The 10,430-nt window shown below is 42.9% G+C and overlaps 2 protein-coding genes across 5 annotated transcripts; one reads left to right on the forward strand and one right to left on the reverse strand.

The window, feature by feature from the left end:
• Positions 1-332: 332 nt before the first annotated feature.
• Positions 333-4,487, forward strand: ankdd1b (ankyrin repeat and death domain containing 1B). Its single transcript, XM_029830117.1, has 16 exons — positions 333-670; positions 741-841; positions 922-1,020; positions 1,102-1,200; positions 1,380-1,484; positions 1,570-1,671; positions 1,819-1,917; positions 2,233-2,328; positions 2,438-2,536; positions 2,605-2,703; positions 2,787-2,885; positions 2,990-3,085; positions 3,372-3,573; positions 3,753-3,884; positions 4,159-4,282; positions 4,348-4,487. The coding sequence occupies exons 1-15, from the start codon at positions 505-507 to the stop codon at positions 4,212-4,214; spliced, it is 1,650 nt and encodes a 549-aa protein (XP_029685977.1). The 5' UTR covers positions 333-504; the 3' UTR covers positions 4,215-4,282; positions 4,348-4,487.
• On the reverse strand, positions 4,418-9,059 carry poc5 (POC5 centriolar protein homolog (Chlamydomonas)). 4 transcript variants are annotated; one of them, XM_011615863.2, is made up of 13 exons: positions 8,909-9,059; positions 8,453-8,536; positions 8,089-8,194; positions 7,637-7,675; positions 7,256-7,440; positions 6,851-7,027; positions 6,633-6,737; positions 6,243-6,422; positions 5,850-6,033; positions 5,377-5,489; positions 5,204-5,290; positions 4,926-5,096; positions 4,418-4,843 (listed from the first exon to the last, which is right to left on the reverse strand). In XM_011615863.2, exons 2-13 carry the CDS (start codon positions 8,534-8,536, stop codon positions 4,709-4,711), a joined length of 1,566 nt encoding a protein of 521 aa, XP_011614165.1. In that variant the 5' UTR covers positions 8,909-9,059; the 3' UTR covers positions 4,418-4,708. The 4 variants fall into 4 exon arrangements, with proteins under 4 accessions (XP_011614165.1, XP_011614164.1, XP_011614163.1 ...); XM_011615862.2 differs by having other exon boundaries at positions 8,089-8,242; XM_011615861.2 differs by having other exon boundaries at positions 8,089-8,257.
• Positions 9,060-10,430: the final 1,371 nt, after the last annotated feature.

Below are 10,430 nucleotides of genomic sequence, written 5' to 3' on the forward strand. Positions count from 1 at the left end.
TAAGTCACATATATAGTTAAACTGCAAAAGCCAGACGTGAAAGAGCTCATTTGAAAGTATAATGTTGTTTATAGAAGGGTGTGTAGGAAGTAAAACGAGCTGCACAAACAGGTTCAGCAGCTATTGAAGCCTTATGTCCGTTTCCATGTCTCACTTTTATGTAGTGTTGACAGGAAATGCACCACCGCAGATGACTTTCATGACCACATGGTGGAATTCAACATGTGGTCAACTAGTTACTGGTGTCTGCTGCCTGCTATTTGTGTACCAGGTCAGCGTTTTTGTGTTTTAAGCTAGTGTTGTTCAAGGGTGTGAACCAATAAAGTAAATATTAAGCAGCCCTCGAGCGTCTGGCAGGATGAGAGGCTTGCTCACTTGGGAGCCTGATAGTTGGTAGAACTGGCTGGTTTGACTTTTAACTTAATGTCCAAACTTGGCCATTAAACTGTTTGTTCGGGAAAACAAAGCACGCCTTGGTTACACAACACCACAAAGGGTTTCGCGATGCAGAGGGCTTTGAGGGAGATGGTTGAGAAGCACCGTCTTCAGAGGTACGATCCCAGTATTCCAAAGCTCGGCAAACGGGAACACCTGAAGGAATTTGGCGACTTGCTGCTTCACCAGCACCAGGAGAAAGACACGGATAATGCCTTTGACAACAATGAGATGTGTGAGTATGCTACCTCCATTAAGGGTCATTTTCCCCAACATGTTATTGAGCTTTCTGATGTCTTGTCCAGTATTAAAAGCAGAGAAGCAGTTCATGGAGGCGGCCAAGAATAATGACGTGGAGTCCATGAAGGTGGTTGGCAGGGGCCTGAACGTCAATGCAAAGAATGTGGTGAGTACAGCGCCGCACAAACACGTGAGGCTTGTGCCATTTCTGTAAGAGTAGAGAATAAAAGGACCTGTTTGCCTCAGAATGACAGGACTGCGCTACATTATGCAGTGGCGGGGAAAAACAAGGAAGCTGTGCAGTTTCTCCTGCAGCGGAGAATCAAAGTGGACCAAAAGGACAGAGTGAGTCTAGAAAAACCCAGCATATATTCAAATAGCTGAAATTGTAATTCATCTCAACAAGATGCCCTTTTTTGTTGACAGTTCGGTATGGCTTCCATACATTTAGCCGCCTGGTTTGGTAGTTTGGAAATCTTGAAATTATTAGTGCAGGCGGGGGCGGAACAAAAGGTGGAAAATGAGGTAAAGGCAGCAAAATTCGTACAAATTAAATTAATGTAATGGGAAACTGTATGTATATGTTTTTAGATTAAAAAGAAAGCGATATTTTTTCAGATATTTTGAAAATACCACAATCCAAATAACCTCTAGCCACATCAAATACATCATGGTTGATTATTTAATTTGCTGTTGCGCTGCAGGACGGTCTGAATATTATGCACTGCGCTGCTTTAAACAACCACACCGACATCGTAGAGTATATCATAAATGATCTGCAAATGAAAGAACTGGACAAAGAGGACAACGTAAGTACTTGACTCTTTTTTCTTTTCTTTCCTATTTCAACTGTAAAATCCAAACCCAGATTGAAGGTAATGATCCACATTTCAGTCGGGAAACCGGGCTTTCGGGCTGGCTGCAGAGAACGGCTGTGTGGACATGCTGGAGATGCTGCTGGAGCAATACAACATGGACACCATGAAGCCCAACCTGGTGTGTCGGGACTCATTTTTCTTTTCCATCCATCAAGCTGCTTCTACTTTTAAACGCACATTTGAAAATCTCAAAGTCAAACAGACTTTGATGCAGGTTGTGCCCCTCCCTCTCTCCCTCTCTCCCTCCCTCCCTCCATCCCACCAGGCTGGAGACACACCCCTGCACTTAGCTGCCAGTAACGGACACTTGGACGCCGTCCATCTGCTGCTGCTGCACTTCGATACTCGGGATGAAGCCAATGCGGTAGGGAATCAGCGCAAACATCCTCTTCAAGCGTGTGTGTTGGGCGGCTAATCCACTGCTCCATTGTTGCTGCATCGCCAGTGTTTGTGTGGTTACTGTTATGTCAGGCAAATGTGTTCTGGCCGGAAACTGATCTCTGACATGTAAATGACGCCTGATAAGATCTACTCAGTTCTTCTTCTTGGACTGAAATCAATGATAGACATCATCCGAGTGACGATAGCATCGCCTGAAGATAAGAATGAAAGGGCTTCACCAAGAAATTGAATTGAAATGTCACAAAGAAAGCCCTTTATTTTTACATCTGTGTTGCAGGAAGGTGAAACAGCTCTGTACCAGGCTATAGACAACGGCCATGAGGAGTGCGCCCTGACCCTGCTGAAGGCCGGCTGTGAACCCAACGTATTCATGGTCCGATAAGAAATGCACGCTATTTTCAAATCACCCACCGTTTCTGCTTAATCCTTCCAGCGCTACCATAAATCTATGCATTAATGAGTGTGTCTGGACTTCTTTCTAGGACAAATCCAGTGTTCTCCATCCGGTTTCAGAGAGAGGAGACACAGGTTTTGTCCAGCTCCTCTTGGAGTACAAAGCCGATACAAATGCAAGGAATCAGGTAATAAAGCAGTTTGCACCCCTGATAGATTTCCTGCTCTGTTTCACATCTTTGAGTTTAATTCTCAGGACCAGGAGGCTCCTCTTCACCTGGCAGTGAAGAACAATCACATCCCCGTCATTCATTGTCTACTGACAGCAGGATGTGACGTCAACGCCATCAATAAGGTACCAGCTGCCCAGTACAGCAACAGTTGGAAGAATGCTTTCTATATTAAGTGTGTGTGTTGTTCTACGCTGTTGATGGTCAGAGGTCCCAGACCGCTCTGCACGTCGCTGCAGACCTGGCCAAGATCGATGTCGTGGAGATGCTCCTTAAGGCTGAATTTGATCAAACGATTCAAGACAAGGTTCGGATACCATAACTACGATTTGGTCGACTAATATAGTGCTGCATTGATGAGGTCTAATGAAGAGCGTTCTAACTTGACTTACCTGTTTGGACTTGGAGTAGCAGGGCAAGACGGTGCTGGGGGTAGCAGCCAGAGCAGATGAGGCTATTATTGTGGACATGATCATCAAAGCGGAGCGATACTACGCCTGGAGGAAGGTGAGGTGCAGGGAAATGATATCTGCAGCTTAATGGTGGCAACACTATAGAAATGAATGATTCTTTACAGTCAATACTTTAAATATTAATCACGAGCAGCCGTATTCCTTTATAAAATGATGCCTAAATGGCACAAGGACTTAACTAATATCTGACAGCTAAATTATGATTGATCCAATTCTCTTCCTCAATTGTCAAGCGCTTATATCATATTCACATCTTTCCAATAATGTCTGAGGCTTGTGACCTTTGTTAATCTGCTGACATAATTGCGTCGCCCTTTCAGGCAAACCCAGAGCTTAATGAGCCTGTTTACAGCCAGTTCCCGCTCACATTTAAGCCTGACCATCGCGTGGAGACCAAGCAGTTCCGCTCCATGGTCTGGCGCCTGGCGTATGAGCTCCTGAAGCCGGCAGATTGGAAAAGACTGGCGGAACACTGGGGCTTCACAAAGATGCAGATGTCCGCCATTGAGCAGCAGTGGACAGGTACTGGAGCTGAGCGAGAGGCATTTGCATCAGTATGTGTGGATAGAAATATAGCAATGTCGGGTTAATACCTGCGAAGCGCCTCTACGTATGCAGGCGGTTCTCTACTGTAGAGCTGGAGTTTAGCACAGCTGTAAATGTTATTCTGACCATCAGTGCCCGGCCATGTTCATCCACAGGCCAACACAGCTATAAAGAACATGGAAACAGGATGTTGCTGGTATGGCTCCACGGAGCAGAGCTGGCTGGGACGAGCCCTGCTAAAGAACTTTACCAAGCCCTCATCAGCACAGGCAACAGTAAAGCTGCAGGTACAAAAAGGAACTTCTCTTCACTCCTGTTTCACTTTCCTTTGTGGAAGGACCAAAACAATGGTTGTGTCTCTCTGTCTGACTAACCAGCCTGTTGGTGCCAAGCAGCTCAATCTCTGTTATATAATTCATGAACAGGATAGCAATCCAGACACTTTCCCCGCTTGACCTCACTGTTTCCACGGCACCACAAGTCTGCACTGGTCATTAGGACGTTTGTCCAACATCGATATAAAGGAAACAAGCAAACTTTCAGACCATCTTTGTCTTGCAGATAAGATTCGGATGGAGGAGGATAAAGACAAAAGTAAAAACTGCAACATTTCCTGAGAGTAAATTGTGCAACTCGTGGATCGAAGGAGCAGCATCTTGGCAGCTTTGCATACTCATCAGTGCAGGTAGTCATCAGTGAAAATAATTTATTGTTTTTAATGAAAACTAAATCCCAACTTTTTATTAACAGATGGCTTTTGTTCGAAGTAAACTACTTTTATTTTGGACCCTCTCGCCTCAAAACGCTGACAAAAACTAAACGGGACTGTAAACATTCTGGTAGAGTTTTATATTTTATGTTTCAGGGTAAAAACCTATAAAAATATAAGCATCCATTTCAAGTCAGTTGACTTGCCTAGCTGGTACTAATGCAGTGTTTTTAACTGTTATTGCTCCACTCGTTAATAAATCGAATTGGACGGAAAGTCCCGAAGGTCACCTCCAAATGTAGAAAGGTCAAAATCAAGAATATGTGTAAATTGAACGAATATAACCAATTTGAGGATTTTTAAACGTTCACTCTAGATTAGGAGATCGACACATCCGTAGGTTCATTCAACCACTTTGATGGAGTGGACATGGCATGTGCTGGTGGGAGCTCTGGAAGAGCCCCTGCCTCCAGCGGAGCTCTGGCCCTGCTGGGAGGAGAGAGGGAACCTGGCAGCTGTTGCCTGGCCGATGGTGAGCTGAAAGAAAGACAAAATCAAGACTTTTCAGCTTCTCTCGGTGACCCACGGTGACGTCCCGGTGAAGAATGAAGCGTGATACCTGCGTGACAGGATGATGGCGTTCAACTATGATAGAAGTCATGGGCGGGGCCACACCCATCACCTGCAGTTTGCTGCGTGAGCTCTTGGCAACGTCAGTACGCGCGGTGATGCGAGCGGTCACAGTCTTCAAAGGCTTTTGTTGACCCGCTGTGACAACACGGCCGCTCACCTGAAATAAACGCAGTTGATGCGAGACGACTGGTCGCCCAATACTCCGCTTTACTTTACATTTATATTTGCTTAGAGCAGAGCTGATTGGTTGATGGGAAACTTTACCTGTTTTTGGAAACCTGCAGTGCCCCCAGGTGGCAACGAGCTGTGGACCACAGTTGAGAGCGGGGGCACAGGGGCTCCTGAGCTCCCCTGAGGGAAAAGGAATCAGGAACACATTTTTGGTGGGTGTGTGCTAATTAGAAAGAGAATCGTCAGTCTGTCACCATAACACATACCTGGTTATGAGAAGGATCAAAGTGCCCTGGGATGAACTGGGTAGAGGGGTTGGGATGTGGCTGTATTTGAGCCACTGCAGTATAGCCATTGTCATCCCTGGGAAGGACAGTATCTGTTGTAAGGGGGAAAAAAACCATTGTGAATATTCTCCATACAATAATTAGCACATTTTATGAAGAAAATGGGTTATTGAATTAATATTTCCCAATGAAGTCAGAAGGAAATTACTGGCTGATCCTATTAGAAATAATCCAACCGATTTGTCTTTGGTTGCTGGTTTCTCTGTACTGGTTAAATGTCAATAATGTGCAGTTGCTTTGTGTTAAGATGGTTGTTAAGATGTAATAGAGGCCAAAATGAGCATATTCTTTAAACTATTACTCTACAATGATACTTAGGACATCCTAATCATTTTAAAAACAAGAGAGGATATATTATGAACCCACGTTCATGCGGCAATTCTGTTACAGACCATGTTGATCCTGTGATGGCGCTCGCTCCGGTCGCCCCTCTGTGCTATTAAACATGCCAAGAGCCTCCATGTTGAGAGCACAGATACCCCTCATGAAGGCTTTCTTCATCGACTCCTCGTAGCGTTCTCGCTCGAGTCGCAGTCTCTGAATCTCTGCCTGGGCCTTCTCTATAGTCTCACAGTGCTGCGGAGATGGGTACCAGAGCGCAGACAGATCCATTTGATGTGAAAATAACCCACGAATATTGTTTTCATGCACAATCATGTTTGTTATACTCCACTACAATATGGAGCAAGTGCTGCTTCCGGTCTGCTCCTTCTACTGTTTCAACAATGTGGCATATATGCAATATATCTGTGTTCCCGTATTCAATCCCTCACTGCTTTATTTACCTCTGCGAGTTTGCTCTCATATTCTGCCGACAACTGGGAGCAGACCTCTTCAGCCTTTGCACGACAGGCCTGTTCCACCTGAACTTTCCAATGTTTCTGCACCAGAGAGTGCCACCCCAGCCACACCCTCCTCTTCAGCTGCAAATTGTAGTGCTGCCGGGCGGTTTGAAAAGAGAGAGCCTGCCACAGAGCCACAAACACAACAAAACACTGTAACTAAATATCGCTTTGTGTGTGCATTGTTCAACTTTACGCATTACCCAACAGAAGTTGGGTTGTAAATATTAGATCATTAAAACAATACCGATTGCATTATGTTGTGGTCACACAATGGTGATCAAAAAGTCTCCTGACTGTATTAAAAGAATCTTTAACTTCCTATGAGTTTACCTCTTCTTTGGCCTCAGTGTGTTTAATTCTCCATTGGGTGAGGGCCCTCATCTTTTCAAGCTTTTCTTTTTGCTTATCCAAGACTTGGCTCAAGTTCACGATAACCTGCAATAGAGACATCGTGTTATAGAAGAACAACACTTCCATCACCCAACCCATCTGGTTAATTAATGGTAATCAACCAACCAGGTGAAGGCAAATACATACTGCTTAATTACCTCATCTTTTCTCTGGCTGGATGTCTCATAGGTTTTCAGCAGCTCCTTCAGGCTGTCCAGCTCTGATTTCAGGCCAGCTGCCTCGGCTGCATGCCTCTCCCTCTCTTTCCTCATTTCTTGTTTGTGTTGCTCCAGGAATGTTAGCTTCCACTTCCTTAGCTCAGTCAGAACGTTAGACTAATTAAAGGAAAAGAAAGCGAGACAGTCACGATGTTACGCAAGTCCAGCCAAGACTTGCCACATCGTAAGTTATTCATATTAGATGAACAGATAAATAAACCTGAGATGATGGTCTTAAGTAAACAATATACATTTATATGGGTCTCAGTTCCATTTACAATGAATTCATGCTTTTCTGAATCTGTAGAAGAGAATTCAAGGCCTCCAAATTGAGCGCTCACTAACTGTTAGATTGTTGCTCCACGTGTCCAGAATGTTCTCCATCTTGCCAATGTTCTCCTCTGTGATAAACATCTCTGTAATGACAGACGTTTCATGGTCTGGGCAGCTGGACCCCAACCTCTCTGGTAGTGGGTGCAAACCTTCTTTTGACAAAACTGACACCCTTTTGGATGTGTGAGGAGTCTCAGCTGAAAGGGACAGAAACACATGGGAAATGAGACGAGCACAACATGAAGGTCTTTCCCTTTTTAAATTAATGGTCAATACATTTCGACCAACAACAAATTTAACCGTCTCTGTGTATTTTAATGGAATTTAACCTGAGAGACTCTAGAACTTATGGAGGGCTCCAAAATCAGTGGAAAGACCCATGTGTCGACTTACTGCTAAAATGGATTCCATCTTTTTCTTCAGCGCTTATAACTGAAAGAGGACAGAGTAACATTAACACAGTTACACCATAAATTCAGGTACAGATTAAAAATGTAACAGCAGAATTCAACACGGATGGCTCCTCATCCAGGAATCATTTTCTTTTAACAACTTAATGAAATCCTGCAAGATAGAGAAGGCCCCACCATAAAGCATACTGGGGAAATTCATAGCCACATTCCAACGACAGCACTAAAACTGAAATAATAAATCTAGTTGAAGGTCGGGGGAGGAGGCAGAGGGTCTTTTTAAAAAATGAGCCAGAGATAGCAGCTACAGTCTTATATCATATGGTATTTTCCAAAGACATCAGGTAGATTAAAACCGATGCTGTATTTCTGTCAGAAGGCTTTGGGAAAATGTGTCTAGTATGCTGTTCTGCATTAAAGAGGAAAACAAGATACCTGCTGAACGCTGAGATGGGTCTTCATTTCTTTGGGGATTCAGTCTCTCTGCGGAAATATCCAAGGTGCTCAGCGGCTTCAAGTGAGCAGGGTTGAACATCTCTAGCTTTGGGGCGACGACAGCGTAGTGAAGAAGCTCCTCATACTCATCATGCTCATCCATACACATCAAAATACAAGAAGTAAAATAACTAATTTTATCAACTATTCAAATAGTCTGCAAAAGGATGACTCATTGGCTATATGTATCAGCTCCTGTTTTTGGTTGATTGCATGCCTTAACTCTGTCATGAGTCGATAAAGGCACAAAAAACATGTAGGCTTCCAATATATGACTATATGCTGTGAATGATCATATTATTACCTGGAAGTCAGCAGAAACAGAGCCTCCCCCGTCTGAGTCCTCAACTAAAACAGGACTGTTCCTATACTCTTCCTCTAAGGACATCTGGACAAAACATACATACCGATTGAGTACTGTTTTACACCCTAAACGTAAATGGTAATACCGATTGTTCTACACTCTTGTGTGGCCATTGAGTACACACTGGATTTTGATCACACAATGACAAAGTAATAGTAGTTAGACTTAAATTACTTCGAAGAAAAGAGAAGCATGGAAGAATTTTGCTAAAGTTATTCTTATAACTATAGTTTTGGACAGATAAAACATCTACGAATACATTGATAGTGCTGATCAAACCTCTTGACTGTAGCTACTTATATGTTCAGGCATAGCATGCAAAACTGAACCATACATTGACAGTAAATTAATAAGTGAATAAATAAGTCAATTAAAGCCTTAACAGAGACAAAATACCTGCGTTGCAATTGAATGTGCTTTACCGACACCTTCAAATGGTTGCTAGTCTGACAAAATTGTATATCTTTGATGGCTAGCACACTTTAGCGTGTTTAATAATATCCCGTCGGCTCCAAAACGCTTGCTACGCTGTTTGAAAAGGTCCGACTCCTCAAGGACGAGCTCGATGATTGGCTATGACGTTACGTCATATTTTAACTCGTTAATGATTGGCTGTAACGTTACCATGGAGACGATAAACGGAAGCGCGGACCGTATTGTGTATTTAAAGAGGACGTCATCGCCTCTGAATTTCCTGGATTAAATTGGAGTTATTAGAATAAAAAACTATGAGGATGGGGGGAAAGCATGTCAACTCACACGAGCAACACATTGCAAATGTTTCTCAAGGATCAATGATTTAAAATAATGTATTCATTAAGAATATCAATGACAACCATTCCATTCAAATAAGCAATCAACCAGAATCATTAATATGGAGCTTTCCCAAAAAGACTGTCATATACTTGGTGACAGTTCACGCAGGCCAATTTGAAGCGGATAATCCTGAAATGTGGGTCTCCTGTAGAATGACATCAAGCTGTAGCTCCCAAAGATTACTCCAAGCTGTAGCTTTTCATTTCAGAGTTGATGACGCACTCATTGCGGTGTCTTATTTTCTTCTTCTTTCGGTGTGTGTGTGTGTGTGTGTGTGTGTGTGTGTGTGTGTGTGTGTGTGTGTGTGTGTGTGTGTGGTTAAAAATGGTTTGTCCCATGTCGTTTTTGCTCTTGCACCCAAACAAATCCTCTAATTTTACATTTTTATGGTTGGAGTAACTGTGGGTATTAATTTATAATAACACACAAATAACAAATTTCTATGATTAAGCATAGGCATAGCTAAATTATTACTAATTTACCCTCATTCTCTCTAGTTTCTCTTTATTTTGTCACTTGAGTATAAAACCAGCTACAAATTGGCTGTATGTGAATACAATTCTCCTTGGAAATCTCCTTTTCTTTTCCGTTAATGCACCTGACTTGGGAGCTGAAATGGAATTCAGCTCACATTCTGCTCTCATTGCCTGTTCAATCTGTTCCGGGACAATAATCATAATCCATTTGACTTTCTCCCCCCTGGTATTTTAACTCACTTACTTTGGACTGTTCAGGACCTTTCAGCGGTAGACAGAACACAAATGGGAAAAATGTCTGTGCTTAAAGAGGTTACATTTTCAAGGTATATTTCTCTCTGTGTTTTTACATTTTCCTGATGTGAGTTGTAGCACTATTTGTATTTTTATTCCAAAACTATTAAGTTGTCATTGTTTTTGCGTGTGCGAAATGAATCTGCTGGATTAATGTGGTGGAAATAGTTTTTGCCTGGGATCGACTTTCACTCAGTTGCAGTCACAGAAAACCAGAACTCCCCAAGACAACTACTAATGCCTGTTTATCAATCATAAACAGTTATCGACCCAGTTTTCGTTTATGTGACCCTATAATAAATGCAAATGTGTCCAAGAGTTAATGTTATTCA

Source organism: Takifugu rubripes, chromosome 21, assembly GCF_901000725.2.
Source record: "Takifugu rubripes chromosome 21, fTakRub1.2, whole genome shotgun sequence".
NCBI classification, from domain to species: domain Eukaryota; kingdom Metazoa; phylum Chordata; class Actinopteri; order Tetraodontiformes; family Tetraodontidae; genus Takifugu; species Takifugu rubripes.

Coding starts and splice junctions, on each gene's coding strand:
- poc5 (XM_011615861.2), bottom strand. CDS start 8,536: ATGTCCTTAGAGGAAGAGTATAGGAACAGTCCTGTTTTAGTTGAGGAC. Junction 7,441..7,636: donor AGATGGAATCCATTTTAGCA/GTAAGTCGACAC, acceptor TGTCCCTTTCAG/CTGAGACTCCTCACACATCC. Junction 5,291..5,376: donor TTGATCCTTCTCATAACCAG/GTATGTGTTATG, acceptor CTTTTCCCTCAG/GGGAGCTCAGGAGCCCCTGT.
- ankdd1b (XM_029830117.1), top strand. CDS start 505: ATGCAGAGGGCTTTGAGGGAGATGGTTGAGAAGCACCGTCTTCAGAGG. Junction 842..921: donor ACGTCAATGCAAAGAATGTG/GTGAGTACAGCG, acceptor TGTTTGCCTCAG/AATGACAGGACTGCGCTACA. Junction 1,021..1,101: donor AAGTGGACCAAAAGGACAGA/GTGAGTCTAGAA, acceptor TTTTGTTGACAG/TTCGGTATGGCTTCCATACA.